At 43.1% G+C, this 24,624-nt stretch overlaps 1 protein-coding gene across 4 annotated transcripts in view; it reads right to left on the reverse strand.

Moving 5' to 3' along the window:
- Positions 1 to 15,860, reverse strand: part of PHC1 (polyhomeotic homolog 1) — a 119,488-nt gene extending 103,628 nt beyond the window's left edge. For all 4 annotated transcript variants that reach the window (XM_044299825.1, XM_044299822.1, XM_044299824.1 and 1 more), the window contains exon 1: positions 15,509 to 15,860. In XM_044299825.1, coding sequence (XP_044155760.1) covers positions 15,509 to 15,641 — 133 coding nt within the window. In that variant the 5' untranslated portion in view covers positions 15,642 to 15,860. The remainder of the gene's footprint in view (positions 1 to 15,508) is intronic.
- Between the last annotated feature and the right edge of the window lie 8,764 nt (positions 15,861 to 24,624).

The raw sequence follows: 24,624 nt of genomic DNA on the forward strand, positions 1-24,624 counted from the left end.
TCTGGCTTCATGTCAGCAGAGAATCAGTCTGCATGTCATAGAAGAGAATCAGGCTTCACATCAGCCACCACTGCAACAGTCCATTGTCATATATTTAGGCCCAGGCACCCAGGCAGAGGAGAGAGGTCCCGTAACAGAGAATCTGGCTTCATGTCAGCAGAGAATCAGTCTGCATGTCATAGCAGAGAATCAGGCTTCACGTCACCCAACATTGGAACAGTCCATTGTCATATATTTAGGCCCAGGCACCCAGGCAGAGGAGAGAGGTCCCGTAACAGAGAATCTGGCTTCATGTCAGCAGAGAATCAGTCTGCATGTCATAGCAGAGAATAAGGCTTCACGTCACCCAACATTGGAACAGTCCATTGGCATATATTTAGGCCCCGGCACCCAGACAGAGGAGAGGTTTATTCAACTTTGGGTAGCCTCGCAATATAATGGTAAAATGAAAATAAAAATAGGATTGAATGAGGAAGTGCCCTGGAGTACAATAATATATGGTTAAGGGGGATCCATGCCTGGTTCATTTTTATGAACGTCAGCTTGTCCACATTGGCTGTAGACAGGCGGCTGCGTTTGTCTGTAATGACGCCCCCTGCCGTGCTGAATACACGTTCAGACAAAACGCTGGCTGCCGGGCAGGCCAGCACCTCCAAGGCATAAAAGGCTAGCTCTGGCCACGTGGACAATTTAGAGACCCAGAAGTTGAATGGGGCCGAACCATCAGTCAGTACGTGGAGGGGTGTGCACACGTACTGTTCCACCATGTTAGTGAAATGTTGCCTCCTGCTAACACGTTGCGTATCAGGTGGTGGTGCAGTTAGCTGTGGCGTGTTGACAAAACTTTTCCACATCTCTGCCATGCTAACCCTGCCCTCAGAGGAGCTGGCCGTGACACAGCTGCCTTGGCGACCTCTTGCTCCTCCTCTGCCTTGGCCTTGGGCTTCCACTTGTTCCCCTGTGACATTTGGGAATGCTCTCAGTAGCGCGTCTACCAACGTGCGCTTGTACTCGCGCATCTTCCTATCACGCTCTAGTGCAGGAAGTAAGGTGGGCACATTGTCTTTGTACCGTGGATCCAGCAGGGTGGCAACCCAGTAGTCCGCACACGTTAAAATGTGGGCAACTCTGCTGTCATTGCGCAGGCACTGCAGCATGTAGTCGCTCATGTGTGCCAGGCTGCCCAGGGGTAAGGACAAGCTGTCCTCTGTGGGAGGCGTATCGTCATCGTCCTGCGTTTCCCCCCAGCCACGCACCAGTGATGGGCCCGAGCTGCGTTGGGTGCCACCCCGCTGTGACCATGCTTCATCCTCATCCTCCTCCACCTCCTCCTCGTCCTCCTCGTCCTCCAGTAGTGGGCCCTGGCTGGCCACATTTGTACCTGGCCTCTGCTGTTGCAAAAAACCTCCCTCTGAGTCACTTCGAAGAGACTGGCCTGAAAGTGCTAAAAATGACCCCTCTTCCTCCTCCTCCTCCTCCTGGGCCACCTCCTCTTCCATCATCGCCCTAAGTGTTTTCTCAAGGAGACATAGAAGTGGTATTGTAACGCTGATAACGGCGTCATCGCCACTGGCCATGTTGGTGGAGTACTCGAAACAGCGCAACAGGGCACACAGGTCTCGCATGGAGGCCCAGTTATTGGTGGTGAAGTGGTGCTGTTCCGTAGTGCGACTGACCCGTGCGTGCTGCAGCTGAAACTCCACTATGGCCTGCTGCTGCTCGCACAGTCTGTCCAGCATGTGCAAGGTGGAGTTCCACCTGGTGGGCACGTCGCATATGAGGCGGTGAGCGGGAAGGCCGAAGTTACGCTGTAGCGCAGACAGGCGAGCAGCGGCAGGATGTGAACGCCGGAAGCGCGAACAGACGGTCCGCACTTTATGCAGCAGCTCTGACATGTCGGGGTAGTTGTGAATGAACTTCTGCACCACCAAATTCAGCACATGCGCCAAGCAAGGGATGTGCGTCAAACCGGCTAGTCCCAGAGCTGCAACGAGATTTCGCCCATTATCGCACACCACCAGGCCGGGCTTGAGACTCACCGGCAGCAACCACTCGTCGGTCTGTTGTTCTATACCCCGCCACAACTCCTGTGCGGTGTGGGGCCTGTCCCCCAAACATATGAGTTTCAGAATGGCCTGCTGACGTTTACCCCGGGCTGTGCTGAAGTTGGTGGTGAAGGTGTGTGGCTGACTGGATGAGCAGGTGGAAGAAGAGGAGGAGGAAGCTGAGTAGGAGGAGGTGGCAACAGGAGGCAAAGAATGTTGCCCTGCGATCCTTGGCGGCGGAAGGACGTGCGCCAAACAGCTCTCCGCCTGGGGCCCAGCTGCCACTACATTTACCCAGTGTGCAGTTAGGGAGATATAGCGTCCCTGGCTGTGCTTACTGGTCCACGTATCTGTGGTTGAGTGGACCTTGCCACAGATGGCGTTGCGCAGTGCACACTTGATTTTATCGGATACTTGGTTGTGCAGGGAAGGCACGGCTCTCTTGGAGAAGTAGTGCCGGCTAGGAACCACATACTGTGGGACAGCAAGCGACATGAGCTGTTTGAAGCTGTCTGTGTCCACCAGCCTAAATGACAGCATTTCATAGGCCAGTAGTTTAGAAATGCTGGCATTCAGGGCCAGGGATCGAGGGTGGCTAGGTGGGAATTTACGCTTTCTCTCAAATGTTTGTGAGATGGAGACCTGAACGCTGCCGTGTGACATGGTTGAGATGCTTGGTGACGGAGGTGGTGGTGTTGGTGGTACATCCCCTGTTTGCTGGGCGGCAGGTGCCATCGTTTCTCCAGAGGCGGAGGAAGAGGCCGAGGCGGCAGCAGCAGAAGAGGCCGAGGCGGCAGCAGCAGAAGAGGCCGAGGCGGCGGCAGCAGCAGAAGAGGTAGCAGGGGGAGCCTGAGTGACTTCCTTGGTTTTAAGGTGTTTACTCCACTGCAGTTCATGCTTTGCATGCAGGTGCCTGGTCATGCAGGTTGTGCTAAGGTTCAGAACGTTAATGCCTCGCTTCAGGCTCTGATGGCACAGCGTGCAAACCACTCGGGTCTTGTCGTCAGCACATTGTTTGAAGAAGTGCCATGCCAGGGAACTCCTTGAAGCTGCCTTTGGGGTGCTCGGTCCCAGATGGGGGCGGTCAGTAGCAGGCGGAGTCTCTTGGCAGCGGGTGTTCTGCTTTTGCCCACTGCTCCCTCTTTTGCTACGCTGTTGGCTTGGTCTCACCACTGCTTCTTCCTCCGAACTGTGAAAGTCAGTGGCACGACCTTCATTCCATGTGGGGTCTAGGATCTCATCGTCCCCTGCATCGTCTTCCACCCAGTCTTGATCCCTGACCTCCTGTTCAGTCTGCACACTGCAGAAAGACGCAGCAGTTGGCACCTGTGCTTCGTCATCATCAGAGACATGCTGAGGTGGTATTCCCATGTCCTCATCATCAGGAAACATAAGTGGTTGTGCGTCAGTGCATTCTATGTCTTCCACCGCTGGGGAAGGGCTGGGTGGATGCCCTTGGGAAACCCTGCCAGCGGAGTCTTCAAACAGCATAAGAGACTGCTGCATAACTTGAGGCTCAGACAGTTTCCCTGGTATGCATGGGGGTGATGTGACAGACGGATGGGCTTGGTTTTCAGGCGCCATCTGTGCGCTTTCTGCAGAAGACTGGGTGGGAGATAATGTGAACGTGCTGGATCCACTGTCGGCCACCCAATTGACTAATGCCTGTACCTGCTCAGGCCTTACCATCCTTAGAACGGCATTGGTCCCCACCAAATATCGCTGTAAATTATGGCGGCTACTGGGACCTGAGGTAGTTGGTACACTAGGACGTGTGGCTGTGGCAGAACGGCCACGTCCTCTCCCAGCACCAGAGGGTCCACTAACACCACCACGACCATGTCCGCAGCCGCGTCCCTTACTAGATGTTTTCCTCATTGTTACCGTTCACCACAATAAGAAAAATATTATTTGGCCCAATGTATTGAATTCAAATTCAGGCCTTTTTTTACAGACACCTAACACTATCTGGCTATCTATTTAGGTACCGTATTACACTAATACAGGCACAGCAGTAACGACAGATTTAGCTGAATATAAATTTGAGGCCTAGTATTTAGGCGCTGGGTGACAGGTATAGGTTTACTGACAGAATTAGACTTGGAAATGCACAGTAGCGTGTGTGTGAAGTTATTCAGAATGACCCTATGTGCACCTTGAATCTTATATACCCTTTTAGGGATAGATTTAAAATAGCTCTGATACAGACAGCAGAAACCACTAAATTAGGAAATTGCTAAATTGGGAATTGTATTTCAACCCAGAACAAAAACTGTGCTTTGACGGACACTAAATAACTTGACTAGCCACAGCAGTAACGACAGATTTAGCTGGATATAAATTTGAGGCCTATTATTTAGGCGCTGGGTGACAGGTATACGTTTACTGACAGAATTAGACTGGGATATGGCCAAAAAATAACCACACTATTGATGGTTAAATGCACTTGGTGTGACAGCTTGACCAACCACACTATTGAGGGTTAAATGCACTTGGTGACAGGCTCAGCTTGCCCCTGATGTAGTATATGGCCAAAAAATAACCAGACTATTGATGGTTAAATGCACTTGGTGTGACAGCTTGACCCTGATGTAGGATTTAGCCAAAAAACAACCACACCATTGAGGGTTAAATGCACTTGGTGACAGCTTGACCCTGATGTAGTATATGGCCAAAAAATAACCAGACTATTGATGGTTAAATGCACTTGGTGTGACAGCTTGACCCTGATGTAGGATTTAGCCAAAAAACAACCACACCATTGAGGGTTAAATTAACTTGGTGACAGCTTGACCCTGATGTAGTATATGGCCAAAAAATAACCAGACTATTGATGGTTAAATGCACTTGGTGTGACAGCTTGACCCTGATGTAGGATTTAGCCAAAAAACAACCACACTATTGAGGGTTAAATGCACTTGGTGACAGCTTGCCCCTGATGTAGTATATGGCCATAAAATAACCAGACTATTGTTGGTTAAATGCACTTGGTGTGACAGCTTGACCCTGATGTAGGATTTAGCCAAAAAACAACCACACCATTGAGGGTTAAATGCACTTGGTGACAGCTTGCCCCTGATGTAGTATATGGCCAAAAAATAACCACACTATTGCTGGTTAAATGCACTTGGTGTGACAGCTTGACCCTGGTGTAGGATTTAGCCAAAAAACAACCACACCATTGAGGGTTAAATGCACTTGGTGACAGCTTGCCCCTGATGTAGTATATGGGCAAAAAATAACCAGACTATTGATGGTTAAATGCACTTGGTGTGACAGCTTGACTCTGATGTAGGATTTAGCCAAAAAACAACCACACTATTGAGGGTTAAATGCACTTGGTGGCAGCTTGTGCTGGCGCACCACAATACACAAAATGGCCGCCAAAAAAAACATTGAGCAATTCAATAGCAGCAGTTCAATCATCCACAGCTGCAGATCGATCTCTGAATGAAGTCTTTTGGATGAGTTAATCACTGCCTAATCTCGCCCTAACGTCGCAGCTGCAACCTCTCCCTACACTGATCAGAGCAGAGTGACGGGCGGCGCTATGTGACTCCAGCTTAAATAGAGGCTGGGTCACATGGTGCTCTGGCCAATCACAGCCATGCCAATAGTAGGCATGGCTGTGACGGCCTCTTGGGGCAAGTAGTATGACGCTTGTTGATTGGCTGCTTTGCAGCCTTTCAAAAAGCGCCAAGAAAGCGACGAACACCGAACCCGAACCCGGACTTTTACGAAAATGTCCGGGTTCGGGTCCGTGTCACGGACACCACAAAATTCGGTACGAACCCGAACTATACAGTTCGGGTTCGCTCATGCCTACTCATGATCCTAAGCATACCACCTCATCAGTGAAGCATGGTGGTGCTAGTGTCATGACGTGGGCATGTATGGCTGCCAATGGAACTGTTTCTCTTGTATTTATTGATGATGTGACTGCTGACAAAAGCAGCAGGATGAATTCTGAAGTGTTTCGGCCAATATTATCTGCTCATATGGAAAATTTCAGCCTGCACAACCCCTAGCAGGTGCAGATTGCTATGGCGAAATAGAGATATAAATGTAAAAACACAAAATGCAATCGCACACTGCAACCAGCACTCTGCCCTGCCTTTATGCTGGATGTTGAATAAGGCATTGGTGTACATTTTGGCCAAAGCGTAATAAGCTTATTACGCTTTGGCCAAAATGTACACCAATGCCTTATTCAACATCCAGCATAAAGGCAGGGCAGAGTGCTGGTTGCAGTGTGCGATTGCATTTTGTGTTTTTACATTTATTATCTGCTCATAGTCAGCCAAATGCTTCAGAACTCATTGGAAGGCGCTTCACAGTGCAGATGGACAATGACCCAAAGCATACTGCAAAAGCAACCAAAGAGTTTTTTAAGGGAAAGAAGTGGAATGTTATGCAATGGCCAAGTCAATCACCTGACCTGAATCCGATTGAGCATGCATTTCACTTGCTGAAGACAAAACTGAAGGGAAAATGCCCCAAGAACGAGCAGGAACTGAAGACAGTTGTAGTAGAGGCCTGGCAGAGCATCACCAGGGATGAAACCCATCGTCTGGTGAGGTCTATGTGTTCCAGACTTCAGGCTGTAATTGACTGGAAAGGATTTGCAACCAAGTATTAAAAAGTGAAAGTTTGATTTATGATTATTATTCTGTCCCATTACTTTTGGTTCCTTAACAAGTGGGAGGCACATATGCAAACTGTTGTAATTCCTACACCGTTCACCTGATTTGGATGTAAATACCCTCAAATTAAAGCTGACAGTCTGCAGTTAAAGCACATCTTGTTCATTTAATTTCAAATCCATTGTGGTGGTGTATAGAGCCAAAAATGTTAGAATTGTGTTGATTTCCCAATATTTATGGACCTGACTGTATAAACTCATCATATTTATCCACTCTTTAACAGTGGGCACATCTGTTCTCATCCACCTTCTGGCCACTAATAAACGGGCCAGAAGGAAGAATTTATACACCATAACTTCACCCAACACACAAATAAAAATTGACAAAGATGGCTTAAAACAAAAAATATCTCTAATCATTTTAATGAGACCCTGCCAAAATGGTTGTATTTTAGGGCAACGCCACCACATATAGATAATATCCGCTTTAGGACTTTCACATCTTGGACATACATCTGAAATACCCGCTGAGAATTTTTGAAGCCAGTTGGGAGTCCCATACCAACGATGCAAGATCATGAATTGAGTAACTCTATGCAATGGATTCCTCAGACACCTACTTGCTTGCCAGTACCTCCTCCATTGTTCCTCAGTTGATGGACCTAGATCCTTTTCCCATGCTATCTTACTAGTGCATATTTCCCCCCTATATATAACTACTCTTAGTTTTTTATATAATATTGACACCAATCTATAATTACCCCTCCTGTAAAATAAAATTAAACATATCATGTGAGCATAATGCCCTAGGTCAGGAATGCACAAACTGCGGATCTCCAGCTGTTGTAAAACTATATTTACCAGTATGCCCAGTCTGCCTACAGCTATCAGCCTACTACAGGCATGATGGGATTTGTAGTTTTACAACAGCTGGAGAGCCGCAGTTTGCCCATCACTGCCCTAGGTATCTTATTTTTAACTCCTTTAAAGATTGCAACTAATTGTAAATATCTAAACAAACTCTGCCTATCATCACCTAAATTCCCTAGTAACTCTTCCTTTGACTTTAATACCCCATCTTTAATATATTGTGATAAATACCCCCCAAAAACTTTTGTTGTCCAGTTTTGTTATCCCCCAATGTGTCATGATACCAAAAAGGAGTCAATCGTGTAAAACCCTCCAAACCCAAGTGTTTTTTAAGCATGACCCAGGACCCCACTAAGGATTTAGCCAATGGAATCCTATATACTCTTTTATTATTTAATTGTTCTGAATCAAGAAGAAGAATCATTCGCTATTTGTAAACCCAGGTATTTGAAGTTATCCTGAGGGCCCAAAATTGTTAACCTTTTATCCATTACCTTAATCTTGTCACTCAACGGAAGCAGTATTGATTTATGACCTCACACTGTGCACGCCAGTTCACAGCACAGCCGACAGGAAGAGGAAGAAGATCGCACTGGAGGAGAGGAGCGGAGGCATCCAGGAGCAGGAGAGGTAAGTGTTTTTTTGTTTTATGTTCTGTGACTGATGAGAGGCAACAGGGGCTGAAACATGGCTATGGAAATTGATATGGGGGCTTAAATATGGCCATGTGGGCTGATATAAGTGCTGAAATATGGCAATGAGGCCTGATAATGAGGGCTGAAATATGGCAATGGGGCCTGATAATGGGGGCTGAAATATGGCAATGGGGCCTGATAATGAGGGCTGAAATATGGCATTGGAGCCTGATAATGAAGGCTGAAATATGGCAATGGGGACTGATATAAGTGCTGAAATATGGCAATGGGGCCTAATATTGAGGGCTAAAATATGGCAATTGAGGCTAAAATATGGCCATAGGGGCTAAAATATTGCAATGGAGGCTATTGTGGGGGGTGAAATATGGAAATGGTGGCTGATATGGGGGATGATGAGACATATGGGGACTGATGAGAGCCATGGGGGCTCATGAGAGGCATGGGGCTCTTATCTGAGGTCTGACTGGGGGTCATTCACATTGGGGTCTGAGCTGAGGTCTAATTGGAAGTCTAATCTGAGGTCTTATTGGGGTCTGATTAACATTGGGGGTCTGACTGGTGGTCTGACCTGAGGTCTAATGAAAAATTTTTTATTTATTATTGTCCTCCTCTAAAACCTATGTGTGTCTTATGGGCCGGTGTGTCTTATGGGCCGGTGCATCTTATAGGGCGAAAAATACGGTAATTGTTATACCCGAGAAGCTCCCAAATTCATCCATCAATGAAACAAAAGAAAAAAAAGAACCAAGAAAAAAAAGAACATTGTTTGCATAGAGTGATAATTTATCCTCACTTCTCCTCACGCCAAATCCCTGAAAACCTGAATCCTGTCTGATCTTAATTGCCAATGGTTCCACCACCAGGGCGAAAAGTAAAGGAAAGAGGGGACAACCCTGCCTCATGCCCGTCTCAATGACAAAACTCTCAGACACTTGACCATTAACAGATATCGGTGCTCTCGGGTCATTATAAATAATCTTCACCCACTTGGTAAACTCAGATCCAAAACCAAAGAAACCCAGAGTTTCCCACAAAAAAAAAAATACATTCCACACTATCAAAAGCTTTTGTTGCATCTAGGGTCAGGATAGAGCAGCCATCATCATCATTACCCACCCATTGAATATTGGCAAAGATTCTGAAAAGGTTTAAAGAAGTAGATCTTCCAGGAATAAATCTGTTTTGATCCTCATGAACCAAGTGCGTAATTACCCCCTTCAATCTCTTCGCCAAAATTGTGGCCAAAATCTTACAGTCATTATTTATTAATGATATTGGTCGATACGAGCCCAGATCCAAACTATCCTTCCCTTTCTTAGGAATTAAGATAAACGTTGCTTCTCCCATTGAAATAGGTAAGCGCGTCACTATTAGAAAAAAAACCTCCAGCAATCTATTCGCTCAAAACTCTCTATCTCTTTTGTATAATTCTACAATTAATCTATCTGGACCTGCTGTTTTACCAAGTGGAGATTCAGCTTTTGCAAATAGCACCTCACTCAATGAAATGGGACTGTCTAATGCTTCCCGTTGACTAGCACTGAGTTTTGGAATATTGATATCCCCTAAAAACATTTCAATCTATTGTAATCAATTTGGATGTGTGTTGAGTACAGATCCCCATAATATTCTCTAAACGACACTAATATCTAGTCTGGATCTCATTATGTATTATGCCCCCTGTAAGAAGGTACCTGGAATTATTGTGGATGGAAGGTATGTGTCACCAAGGTTCCTGGGCTCGGTGAAGTAAGAGCCAGTATTTTATGTGTCAGCAGCAGCTAAAGATCTTGCATGGCTGTTATAGCTGATCCGGGACGGCTCTTACTGGGAGTAGTCAAAGTGCTGGGTGGGTGACTACTCCCAATGCTCCAGGCCAGGTTTTGCCAGGCATAAAAACCAGCCAGCACTACCAGGTGTGTGGATTTTCCTCCCTCTTACAGTGGAGCTCAGGAGTCTGTGTGCTGTGAACTGAGGGTCGTGCTGGAATTTGAGGTTTGAGCTGGGCTGGAGGACTCAGGCCCCTCTAAAGGCGAACAGGCTGCCTATGGACTTGATGAGGTTGAACTGCTAACAGGGTGCGAATTAACACCCAGGAAAAAAAGTGACTTTTATTGTTTATGGACTTTCCTTGTGTGTGAACAAACACCAAGCCACCTGCGTTTTGTGATACACCTTATCTGCATTTTGTTATACACCAATGTGTGGATAAACACCGCTGTTTGATTCAAGAACTGTGTACTTTGCCTCTATACTGCATCCGCTAGTCCTAACTACCAGAGCGAATCCCCACACCCCTTATCTCGAATTGCAGACATGTTTGCCACTATTTCCATCTAACTAATGATCCCAGACAAGAATTAACAAGGCCTACCTCCCTCCCAATGTCTTCTAGATTTAATAAATAAGTCAGTGTTCTGTGCTTTTTCTCTAAGATAGTTATAATTATTAGATGTCACCAACAAAGCTTCTCTTGAGTCCACAGTTTTTTTAATTATCATCTTCTTCTCCATATTTCCCACTTTTTAACTTTAAATCATCTTCCTTCTTTTTAAACACTTTTTTAATTCTATAATCTTTTTATTTAGTAGTCCTCTCACATAAGCCTTGGCAGCATCCCAGACCTCATTTACCCCAGCAGAATCCTTGTTTATCTCAAAGAAAATAATTAACTCTTTTTCAAAATTGGCCTCTTGCCCCATTAGGTTAAGCCAAATAGGACTAACCGAGTAAGCTTTACAAATGCAAATCGCAACTTGTGCCCTTGAACACACCATTATTAAAACTGGGGAATGGTCTGAGATGCACCTTGGCTCATACGAGACCACCACTCTGCTCTGAAATGTCAAATACCAAATCAATCCTGGAAAGGGAGTCATACGTTTTACTATGACAAGAATACTCTTTTAATAATGGATTATAAGTTCTCCTTATGTCCCACCAACCAAGCTCTTGGAATAACGTCATCAATGACGTAGCCCCTGTTTTTTTTTTACTTATCTTTTTTTGAATTATCATCTTCTTCTCTATATTTCCCACTGTTAACTTTAAATCATCTTCCTTCTTTTTAAACATTTTTTTTAATTCTATAATCTTTTTATTTAGTAGTCCTCTCACATAAGCCTTGGCAGCATCCCAGACCTCATTTACCCCAGCAGAATCCTTGTTTATCTCAAAGAAAATAATTAACTCTTTTTCAAAATTGGCCTCTTGCCCCATTAGGTTAAGCCAAATAGGACTAACCGAGTAAGCTTTACAAATGCCAATCGCAACTTCTGCCCTTGAACACACCATTATTAAAACTGGGGAATGGTCTGAGATGCACCTTGGCTCATACGAGACCACCACTCTGCTCTGAAATGTCAAATACCAAATCAATCCTGGAAAGGGAGTCATAAGCTTTACTATAACAAGAATACTCTTTCAATAATGGATTATGAGTTCTCCATATATCCCACCAACCAAGCTCTTGGAATAACTTCATCAATGACGTAGCCCCTGTTTTTTTTTTTACTTATCTTTCTTGGACAATCTATCCAGATCATCATTCATCGTACAGTTGAAATCTTCCAACAATAGCAATGGACAATTATGTTTATCCTGTAGAAAATCATTAAGTTTTAACAACACCTCATGTCTATAAGGAGGTGGAATATACACTCACCTAAAGAATTATTAGGAACGCCTGTTCTATTTCTCATTAATGCGATTATCTAGTAAACCAATCAAATGGCAGTTGCTTCAATGCATTTAGGGTTGTGGTCCTGGTCAAGACAATCTCCTGAACTCCAAACTGAATGTCAAAATGGGAAAGAAAGGTGATTTAAGCAATTTTGAGCGTGGCATGGTTGATGGTGCCAGACGGGCCAGTCTGGGTATTTCACAATCTGCTCAGTTACTGGGATTTTCACGCACAACCATTTCTAGGGTTTACAAAGAATGTTGTGAAAAGGTAAAAACATCCAGTATGCGGCAGTCCTGTGGGCGAAAATGCCTTGTTGATGCTAGAGGTAAGAGGAGAATGGGCCGACTGATTCAAGCTGATAGAAGAGCAACGTTGACTGAAATAACCACTTGTTACAACCGAGGTATGCAGCAAAGCATTTGTGAAGCCACAACACGCACAACCTTGAGGCGGATGGGCTACAACAGCAGAAGACCCCACCGGGTACCACTCATCTCCACTACAAATAGGAAAAAGAGGCTACAATTTGCACGAGCTCACCAAAATTGGACTGTTGAAGACTGGAAAAATGTTGCCTGGTCTGATGAGTCTCGGTTTCTGTTGAGACATTCAAATGGTAGCGTCCAAATTTGGCGTAAACAGAATGAGAACATGTATCCATCATGCCTTGTTAACACTGTGCAGGCTGGTGGTGGTGGTGGTGGTGGTGTGGGGGATGTTTTCTGGGCACAATTTAGGCCCCTTAGTGCCAATTGGCCATTGTTTAAATGCCACGGGCTACCTGAGTATTGTTTCTGACCATGTCCATCCCTTCATGACCACCATGTACCCATCCTCTGATGGCTACTTCCAGCAGGATAATGCACTATGTCACAAAGCTTGAATCATTTCAAATTGGTTTCTTCAACATGACAATGAGTTCACTGTACTAAAATGGCCCCACAGTCACCAGATCTCAACCCAATAGAGCATCTTTGGGATGTGGTGGAACGGGAGCTTCGTGCCCTGGATGTGCATCCCTCAAATCTCCATCAACTGCAAGATGCTATCCTATCAATATGGGGCAACATTTCTAAAGAATGCTATCAGCACCTTGTTGAATCAATGCCACGTACAATTAAGGCAGTTCTGAAGGCAAAAGGGGGTCCAACACCATATTAGTATGGTGTTCCTAATAATCCTTAGGTGCTTGTAAATCCCTGCCACTTCCCATCTTACTTTCTCAAAACATCCATACAGGAAGTTTCTCTGCATCAATCCTTTGAGAAATAATTGAGCATGGTATATCTTTATGGATAAGGATACTAACCCCTCTACTATACCCACTGTAAACAGAGTGAAATTGATAAGATATCCATTTCCTTTTAAAAAGGCCTAATCTATCCTTTAGCATATGGGTCTCCGTTAGACATATTATGGCTGGAAGATATCTACCTATTACACCGAACACAGCAAAATTCTTCACTTTCTTCCCCAATCCTCTTACATTCCAAGATAAGATTGTAATCACTGATAACCTTTATATTAATACAAAACCAATCCCCCCCCCCCCCCAAGAAAAAACAACATTTCCCCCATTCCTTCTCGCTCTCTCCCATCCCTACCCCTCTGGTGTATCACTCCCCCGTAAGGACTTAACACCCTACTATACTGTTGCGAAATCCACCTCCCCATCCCCATCCCTGTCCCTGTTCATTTTTCTCAAAAATCAATTACCTACTTCACCCTCTATTACAACAATACCTCTCAGCAAGTCATAAACCCAGAGTTTCCATCCACCTATTCACCTCCTGAGATGAAGAAAAAAACCTGATCTGATCTTTATATACAATTCTAAGTTTAGCAGGATACAAAAGAGAGTACGCTATATCCGCCTGACGGAGTGTACGTTTAACATCAATGTATTTCTCTCTCTTTTTGAGTTATGGAAGAGTAGTCCAGATAAACTGACACTTTTGATCCCTGTATTTCCACTAATTCAAGTGATCTTATTTTACGCATAACAACCTTAAACGGCATCATTTTTGCTGTTATTGTTCTTGGATAATTGCCCACTATATTTTTTCATTGGTATCCTATGTGCTCTCTCAACTGTAAACGAATTACAGATATTTTCCCCAGCAACCACCTCAATAATCCAGTTTTGAATATATTGTGCGCAGTTTGCACCCTCCATTTTTTCAGGTATTCCTATAAATCTAATGTTTGATCTCCTATCCCTATCTTCCAGCTCTGTAATTTTCTTGCTAAGGGCCTCATTCACCCTTTTCAGGCTCTTAAGGTCTTTAACTGTTGCGAGCATTTGATTTTCTAGCACACTTACTCTTTGTTCTGCACAACTAACTCTTTCACTGACTTTCTTACAATCTCTAATCAACTGTACATCACTTCAGCTTTTAATTCTCCAATTTGTTTTGTTATCATCTCCAACACTAAATTAGATTTAGACATGTCAGATCATGTAGGGGAAATTTGTGGGATCCATTGGCGATGGTAACACCAGAATCTTCCATATCCTCACCACTCCACACCAGATTTTTTATTTGGGGGTTGGACCTATTTTGCCTCTTACTAAATACAGTAGGCCGAGCTTGGAGAAATCTATCCATTTTGCCTTCCCGATCTCCTTTTATTCTTGACATATCTTGTCTGGGAGAGGCATACACTCCAGACCTCCTCTGTTCCACCCCTTTCTTCTTATCATCTTTCTTCTTAACCATTATTACCTCCAAAGTGTTTCCTCCCTCCACAGCAATTTTTATATTTTTTTATAATTCCCAACTATCTCTTTTTGTTTTCACCCCCTCTTTTCCCCTTTCTTTAATGTCAGAGCTCCATTAATACAATTAACAATCCAATAAATCCTCCACATATTAGATTTAGTCCAACATCCGCAACACACAGATCCTTTAGTTCCTTGATTGTCAATAAATAGGCGATAGAGTTCCTCTATGGATATTAGTTGCACATAAGCGATAGTTAATAATCAAGATAAATAATTATTAATTCATAAATATTAGTCCATGTAAGCACAGCAGAGATACATAAGTCCAAAGCCAATATGTTAAAGACCAAATAATAGACGATAGAGTCCATTAATGGGCATTAATTAGCCATAAGCAGTAGTTAGTATTTAAGATGAATAATAAATATGCCATAGATATTAGTCAATATAAGCACAGCAGAGATACATAAGTCCAGAGTTAATATAAAGGTCCATAGTTAATATAATTGAAACCCAGCACAAAGGTTTAACTCAGAGTTTCCATATTCAACATTCATAGGGTTAAACCCTTCAAATTATGGAAAATGCTCTACTCCAGAGTGCTGATAAAGAGTCCTCAAGCATAGTTTTTGAGTCTATAATGAAGCAGATGCAGAAGTTTCTTAACTACAGACCATTTTAAATAAAGCCATGAAGTTAGTGGAACAAATAGTCAAATATGTTAGAGTATAAAACATCAGCCATTACAGGGTTATTGAAGATCAGGGTTAATTAAGCAGACACCATTAGAGATTAATGTACATCCCTTCTTATATTACAGTTATCTGCCAACCTTCATCCAACTGGAATAGAACCTACACTCCAACAACACTGAATCTCACCCACCTTTACATCTCAGGGTGATATATGCAAAAAGGCTTCCATGCAGACCACGCGGCATTCCCCTACCAAAGGACAGACAGAAAAGCAGCTTCACCCAGGCGTCCTTCCTCGTCTGGACAGGTCGTACACATCCCATCTGTTTCAGTGAGGAAGAGTTTCCCTGCTGTCCTCCAGGTAACAGTCTCTCCCCTCCTTTCTACTTCTTGACCACCACAAACTTAACAACCATAAAGCAGCCCGCAGATGGTATTCGCCTAAGACAGGCTTCATTCGGAGGTGCAGATCACAGCCAAACGGGGACATTCATCCGGACTTGTGGAACACTGAGAGGCAAGACATGTGGAACCCACGCCAGGTAGTTGCAGGCGCTTCAAGAAAGCTCACTCATCATGGGACATGGAGGGGGGGTGGAGTCACAGCCGGATGTGCTACAGCGTCCACGTCATTCTGGCGCGCTGCCCCAGACTTTCAGCTTTAATTCACTGGGTTATACAAAATGATTGCATAAATGTGAGGAACTAAAGCATTTTTTTTAAACTCAATTCCTTCATTTCAGGGGCTCAAACGTAATTGGACAACTTAAATAATTGTAAATAAAACCTTAATTTCTAATACTTTGTTGAAAACCCTTTGTTGGTAATGACTGCCTGAAGTCTTGAACTCATGGACATCACCAGACGTTGTGTTTCGTCCTTTTTAATGCTCGGCCAGGCCTTTACTGCAGTGGTTTTCAGTAGCTGTTTGTTTGTAGGCCTTTCTGTCTAAAGTTTAGTCTTTAATAAGTGAAATGCTCTCTTTGGTTTAGATCAAGTGACTGACTTGGACATTCAAGAATATTCCACTTCTTTGTTTTAATAAACTACTGGGTATTATAAAACGCAGACCAATCAGTTTGGCTGTATTTGAGCACACAGTATGTCTCTGAAAACCCCAGAATTCATCCGGCTGCTTCTGTCCTGTGTCACATCATCAATAAACACTAGGGACCCGGGGCCACTTGCAGCCATGCATGCCCAAGCCATCACACTACCTCTGCCATGTTTTACACATGATGTGGTATGCTTTGGATCATGAGCTGTACCGTGCCGTCGATATACTTTTTTCTTTCCATCATTCTGGTAGAGGTTGATCTTGGTTTTGTCTGTCCAAAGAATGTTCTTCCAGAAGTGTGCTGTTTTTTTAAGATGTTTTTTTTTATTTTTAGTAAAGTCCAATCTAGCCTTCTTATTCTTGAGGCTTATGAATGGCTCGCACCGTGCAGTGAACCCTCTGTATTGACTTTCATGCAGTCTTCTCTTTATGGTAGATTTGGATATTGATCCCCCTATATCCTGGAGAGTGTTGCTCACTTGGTCGGCTGTTGTGAAGGGGCTTCTCTTCACCATGGTAATTATTCTGCGATCATCCATCACTGTTATCTTCCGTGGGCGTCCAGATCTTTTTTGCATTGTTGAGGTCACCAGTGCTTTCTTTCTCAGGATGTACCAAACTGTAGATTTTGCCACTCCTAATAGTGTAGAAATTTCTCAGATGGGTTTTTTCTGTTTTTGCAGATGAAGGGTGGCTTGTTTCACCTGCATGCAGAGCTCATTTTCCGCATGTTTACTTTTCAGCAAAATCTTCAAAATGCAAGCACCACATCTCAAATCAACTCCAGGCCTTTTATGTGCTTAATTGAGAATGAAATTATGAAGGAATTGCCCACACATGCCCATGAAACAGCCTTCGAGTCAATTGTCCAATGACTTTGGTCCCTTTAAAAACAAGGTGCCACATATAAGGTAGCTGAAACTCCTAAACCCTTCATCCACTTTGAATGTGGATACCCTCAAATGAAAGCTAAAGGTCTGGAATTTATGTCCATGTCCATTATATAACTATAACTTAAATGTGTTTTAGTAAAAAGGTAAAAAAAAAAACACAATTTGTGTCAGTGTCCAAATATATATGGACCTAACTGTATATGAATGGTGATACCATTGTTATTATTTCCACCCTAATTTAAGATACTAAAATGAACTTCCTCCACTTACAAAAAAGTACACTGTTCTACAATATTTGTGTTGGAGCACCTCCAGTCGATCCAAGGATAAGATCTTCTTGAGTTGGACAACTATCACCTACCTGGAAGAAGTCTCAAGTTGTAGCCAGTGTTGTAACAAGCATCGTTTTGCTGTCAAGAAAAGCCATCACCATGTTTTTATTTTGTTTTATTACCTTTAAAAATATAAAAACCTTTCAAAAAAAAAATCTACATTTTCTTTGCATCGCCATTTTCTGACAGCCATAACTTTTATTGGGACTGTTTCTTTTGACTTTTTGATCACAAAAAAATGGTGAATCGCATGTTTTTCATTTTTTTTATGTTCTGGCACGCATTGCACAGGAAATTTAAAAAAATATTTTAATAGTTCACACATGTTGATACCTGATATGTTTATTTTTTATTGTTTATATATAAAATTGCGAAAGGGGGGTGATTTAAACCTTTAAGATTTTTTTTATTTTTTATTATTTATTAACTATTAGTCCCCTTAGGTGTCTAGAACCTGGGATCTTTTGATCCCTTGCCTCATTCACTCTAACAGGGTGAACAGGATTTTGACACTCTCCCTGCTGAGCTGTGCCTTGTGCACAGTTTAGAAAGTCGGTTACTGTGGCAGCTCTAGGAAGCGGCAGCAGTGCCCAGGCTGCCATGGTAACCGACCAGAGCTTAACGATTTCACTGCGGGGGCTCTGATCGGAAGGCAGAGGGAGCCGCATCCCTCTGCCTTACCTCACAGATGCCGCGATCGCTGTTTTCCACAAGTGCAGGGAAAAAGGCGACATCCACATAGGAGACACATAATGGGTAAATAGACTCTTGGTTTTATATGTATTTGATATTCTTATGCATTATGCACTTGCACTTTATTATTGTTTATGCATGTAATTGAGTCACCATTTATGTCTCCTATGTGGATGTCGCCTTTTTCCCTGCACTTGTTTTTATATATGAATTGTCAATCATGACTGATCCTAATTCTTGCTGACCTATCAAATGTACTTCAGCTTTTTGAATGGGAGGCTGTGCCCCATGCAAGCTCCGCTTCTTCTTCATCACATCACAGAAGTGCAGTGTAATACAAGTACCGGAGTACTTGTACTTGCACTACGCCACCTCTCCACAGGAGACAAGGTGTAGTGTAGAGACAAGGAAGCAGCACTCACATGGAGCGCCGCCTCCTCATCAAACAGCTGATCGACTATAGGTCATGTATATTAACGGCTGGACAACTCCTTTAAGACAATAAAATAACAAACTCACCAGTTCAAACCCCTCCACTCCAGCACTGCTGCTCCGATCCTCCCAGCTGGACCTTGATTACATGACTGCAGCGGTGACAAGCCCATGAGGCCAGTGATTGGCTGCAGTGGTCACGATCAGTATATGTCACCAATGCAGCCAAGAACATGACAACACAGCTGCAGCAGCGAAGAAGAACAGAGTAGCTACGCTGGAGCGATTAGGATTTGAACCAGTAAAAATTCTTTTTTTAACACCTCTTACGCCCGTACCTTTTGTTTCGTTTTATTTTAACTTGGACAACCCATTTAAATTTTTCATTTCAAAGTCTCTGCAAGGACCCCCATAATCAACCATGTGCAAGCAGAAAATATTTACATGTAGCTTTACTGGTGGGCCCTAAGCATCTCAGTCTGACACTGGATACTGATGACCTATCCTGAGGATAGGGCAGCTCATCAATATAATGAAACCAGGCAACCCCCTTAATGTGATTCATGGAATGTATTGAAGATTTGCTCATAATGTTATTTATTTTTGTTTTATGAATAATTTTTTTAAATCATACAGTTTATATAATATTTCAGAATACTGGCTTGTTCACAAATAAGACTACGTTCAGATGTGACCGAATTTCTTCACCACAGAAGTTGTTGCCAATTTCTCGCAAAATCTGCATCCACAAGTTGGTTGCATCGTAACGTACCATAATGGTGTCTTTTATGTTTCAAACTGTAAAAATCTAATTGATCTTTCTGTGAAGTGTCTATTAGTTTTAACAAACTTCACACGTGAAGTAACTTGAAGATCTGTTAGTAAGGTTGGGATCAATATAGCATATGTATTCACTGGCCGCTTTGAGGTATATATTGTAAGGAGTAGTGGTCACTCCCCTTAGATATATGGAAGAAGAGATTGTTCCCAAAAGAGTCATATACAAAACTGGGCGGGATGATCAGATATCCATCTAAATTGACTTCAGGCCCTACTGTATATGGTGATAATACATAATAAAACAACGATCTTACCTTAATGGGGAACAGATGATGTTGAGGCAGAGAATTTAAAGGGGTTGTCTCATCTAAGACATTGGTGGCATATCAGTAGGATATGCCACCAATGTCAGATAGGTGCAGGCCCACCAGAGCAAAACTGCGATCGAAGTCTCATTCATTTCTGTAACCCTTATGGCTCGGCTATCTTTGGCAGTCCCATAGAAGTGAATGGAACGCCAGCCACGTTTGCACATTGCCCTCTCCATTCATTTCTATGGGACTTTGATGGCGCTCGCTTGGCTATTTTCCGAACTCCTATAGAAATTATAGGAGAGCAATAGGGTTTATCTCCAAACCTTGAGAAATTCTCAATTAAGGAAAGCTGAATCAACTTTATAACATTTTTTATGGAAGACATCTAAACTTGTATTTACATGCAATTTGAAAGAAAAATTCTGGGTTAAATGCTCTTTAACAACACAACGCACAGATATCAAGTTTAGCATCACTTCTGCCATGGTCTATGAACTTCATATATAGACATTGAATTATACAACATACTTACATAACATACAAAAATGTGTTTAATAATACCCACACATGACTATAGAATAAGCATTCTTCAATAATAAATAACTTTATATAACTTAAAGGGAACCTGTCATCTGCAAAAACCACCCTAAACCGCCAGCAGAACCTTAAGTAGCCGGCAGTGTGTTTCTAATGATGATTTTCTTCCTGCAGTCAGATGCCGTAAAAGCAGGATAAAACGTTCTTTTATCCCCTGAGCGCGCTATTTTCGAGTCAAGCTTGAAGTCAAGGGGGCAGCAGGCTTCTTGCTTCAAGTTAAGGTAACCGTGCCCCTTCCCTGCCCTATTCCCCTTTGACGGACAGCGCTTATACAAAGAGTTTGGCTTGCTTTGCCAAACAGCCGTCTGTCAGTCACAGGCGAACACTGTAAAAAAATAAAAAGTGTGTCAAAAAAGCAATTTTTTTATCACCTTATATCACAAAAAGTGTAATACCAAGCGATCAAAAAGTCATATGCACCCTAAAATAGTACCAATCAAACCGTCATCTCATACTGAAATAAATGAGCCTCTACATAAGACAGTCACCCCAAAAAAAAAAAAAATACGGCTTTCAGAATGTGGAGACACAAAAAAATTATGTTTTTAAAAAAATGCTTTATTATGTAAAACTGAATAGTCATATTTGGTATTGTTGCGCCCATACCAGCCTGCTTAATGAAAATAGCACATGATCTAACCTGTCAGATGAACGTTGTAAATAACAAAAAATAAAAACAGTGTCAAAACAGCTATTTTTTGTTACCTTGCCTCACAAAAAGTGTAATATAGAGCAACCGAAAATCATATGTATCCTAAAATAGTACCAACAAAATTGACACCTTATTCCGTAGTTTCCAAAATGGGGTCACTTTTTGGGAGTTCATCAGGGGGGCTTCAAATGTGTCGAAGAACCTGTCCAGCAAAATCTGCCTTCCAAAAACCATATGGCATTCCTTTCATTCTGCACCCTGCCATGTGCCCGTACAGCAGTTTACGACCACATATGGGGTGTTTCTGTAAACTACAGAATCAGGGCAATAAATATTGAGTTTTCTTTGGCTGTTAACCCTTGCTTTGTTACTGGAAAAAATTGATTAAAATGGAAAATCTGCCAAAAAAGTGAAATTCTGAAATTTCATCTCCATTTTCCATTAATTCTTGTGGAACACCTAAAGGGTTAACAAAGTGTGGTTACATCAGTTTTTAATACCTTGAGGGGTGTGGTTTCTAAAATGTGGTCACTTTTTGGAGTTTCTACTCTACAGGTGCATCAGGGGGGCTTCAAATGGGACATGGTGTCACAAAACCAGTCCAGCAAAATCTGCCTTCCAAAAACCATATGGCGTTCCTCTGCTTTTGTGCCCTGCCGTGTGCCCGTACAGCAGTTTACGACCACATATGGGGTGTTTCTGTAAACTACAGAATCAGGGCAATAAATATTGAGTTTTCTTTGGCTGTTAACCCTTGCTTTGTTAGCTAAAATTTTTTAATTCAAATGGAAAATCTGCCAAAAAAGTGAGTTTGTAAAATCAGTTTTGAATACCTTGAGGGGTGTAGTTTCTAAAATGGGGTCATATTTGGGTGGTTTCTATTATGTAAGCCTCACAAAGTGACTTCAGACCTGAACTGGTCCTTAAAAAGTTGGTTTTGGAAATTTTCAAAAAAAATTCAAGATTTGCTTCTAAACCTCTAAGCCTTCTAATGTCCCCCAAAAAATAAAATAGCATTAACAAAATGATCCAAACACGAAGTAGAGAGTGTAAAGTAATAACTATTTTTGGAGGTATTACTATCTATTATACAAGTAGAGAAATTAAAATTTGGAAATTTTTCTAAATTTTTGGTAAATTTGGTATTTTTTATAAATAAAAATGAAATTTTTTGACTCAATTTTACCACTATCATGAAGTACAATATGTTACGAGAAAACAGTCTCAGAATGGCCTGGATAAGTAAGTTTTAAAGTTATCACCGCATAAGGTGACACATGTCAGATTTGCAAAAAATGGCCTGGTCCTTAAGGTGAAATATGGCAGGGTCCTTAAGGGGTTAATGATTTTGTAGTCCTGTGTATGTATTTTCTTATTGGTGTGCTGGTCAGATACTGCTAACCCATGCAGAATATAGGTCAACAGTATAAAATTTTCAGAAAACCCCTTTAAATAGCTAAAATAGTTGTCAGCCCCCCTTTCCATTAACCAATGGAAGATTTTCACTGGGGGGGGGAGAAGCAGCTTTCCCCCAGCATCTGTTATGGAATATAATGGACACTTGCTTGTCACTTACAAAATGGTGTCTGTCCGAGAGACAACCACCAGTATGCATTCTATGATTGAAACTATTTGCAGCAAAGACTTGAAACTGTCAGGAATTCCTCTGAGTCTATCATACATATGCCTTAAACTTATTTCTTGTTTACATTCCTTCTTGCAAAAAGACCAATCATGTGAGTCCACTCCTCCCACTAATATGGAGGGTATATAATGTGAAGCCCCGACCTAATAAATTAGAGTTATGCTTTGACCTTATCTAGAGTGTCAGTGTTATTTCTCTCGCCGTGCATGCACGTATCTATCTACCTAATTTGGAGCAGTGTATCAACCTACCTGACCATTGATCAGAACCAGAACATTTTGCCACCCAACGTGGGGCTCGAAGGTTGGACCCCCCCTGTTCCTGTACCCCCGGAGATCAGACATAGGAGGGGTGCACCAACGGACACCGGAATCGCTACCCGTGATATGAGGTAAGAAAACAGAGTAATCTTGCCTATACTGTGTCCCCTGGTGTAGCCTCTTGTCATCTGTCTGAGGAAGGGGTGCGGAAGCAGTTGGGGCGCCTTTGAGGGCACGCAAGTAAGAACCCCACAGTAATTGATGAGATTTTGATGCACTGTGTTTTATGTGTTGTGTTGTTCTGACGTCGTTATGACCTTGAGCACCTGTGTATAAACTACCGAGTTACAAGGAAGCCTATCTCATTAGTCTACATCGTGGTACAGCCAGAGGCATCTGTCCGGATAGTAGAAGGGGAGGAGGCGGTCAAAAGCGGTCCAAAGGTGGGCCGAGAACAGAAATATAATGAAAAGACAAGAAGATATTACTGTATGCCCAGGCAGCCACCTTATAATTATGGTGTCATCAAGAAGAAGGGGGGGTGGACCTGTGCCATATGTGGGCAACAGTATCCTCACTCCAGTGTTACGTGCCTCGTATGTGGTTCTTTGGGCCCACATAGCCACATTCCTGTAGCTTTCCCGCCACCTCCTACCCACAGCTCTTCATGAGACACCGTCATATTCCCAGCCGACGCCCACGGCTGGACTGTTATCCCTCAGTCCTGCCTGTAAGCCCACAAGTTCAAGCACTCTATCCCATGATAAATCCTGATGGCACATTCAGTCTGCCACAGCAGGTTGTTCAAGTGATGGTCGGGAAGAAGGAGGAGGAGGATGGTGGGGATGAGAACCCAGGAGAACCACCCCCTGTGCATACAACTTTCCCCTCTCCTGCAGATATTAGCACTCCAAAACGGCGGTCAGACTTGACCGAGGAGGAGCGGTGGATACAGTATGAGTTACATGAGATAAAAGAACAGATTAAGAATGTGGCAGGAGAACAGTCAGAATTTTTGAGATATGCAAATGAGACAATTTTTTCCAAAGCAATATCCAGGGGGCCACCTAGATATGTGTCATTCACACCAAATCAGCTGTATTCAATTGTCAGTCAGTTGCCGGACCCCAAGACCCACCCCATGCCGTTTTACCTTAAATTGCATCAAATATACAAGACATATGGGTTTACGTGGTCAGATCTACAAAGTATACTAGACTGAGAGACAGGGGGCCATAGCTGTAAGAGTGACATCATGACATTGGCATGTGTGATAAGCAAGAACGTCATGACATTGGCATGTGTGATAAGCAAGAACACTGTCTGCAAGGCCAAAGAGATAATTAAAAGAAGATTGTCGCATTCACACATGCAGGCAAGCAATACACTTGGACTGTGATGCCTCAGGGAGCACAGAATAGCCCCTCATGGTTTAGCAAAGCCATGTCCTCCGTGCTCCAACCATGGCAGGCCGACAACCTGGAGGTCAAACTCCTTCAATACGGAGTTCTTACCCAAATTCATGGACCGCTGGGCTACTACGCTAAGCGCTTTGACCCTGTAGCCAGAGCTGCCCCTTCCTGTGTCAGAGCTGTCCATGCTGCCAGCTCTCTTCTGGACGTCACATCTGACGTTGTGCTTGGGCACCCTC

Source organism: Bufo gargarizans, chromosome 6, assembly GCF_014858855.1.
Source record: "Bufo gargarizans isolate SCDJY-AF-19 chromosome 6, ASM1485885v1, whole genome shotgun sequence".
In the NCBI taxonomy this organism is placed as follows: Eukaryota; Metazoa; Chordata; class Amphibia; order Anura; family Bufonidae; genus Bufo; species Bufo gargarizans.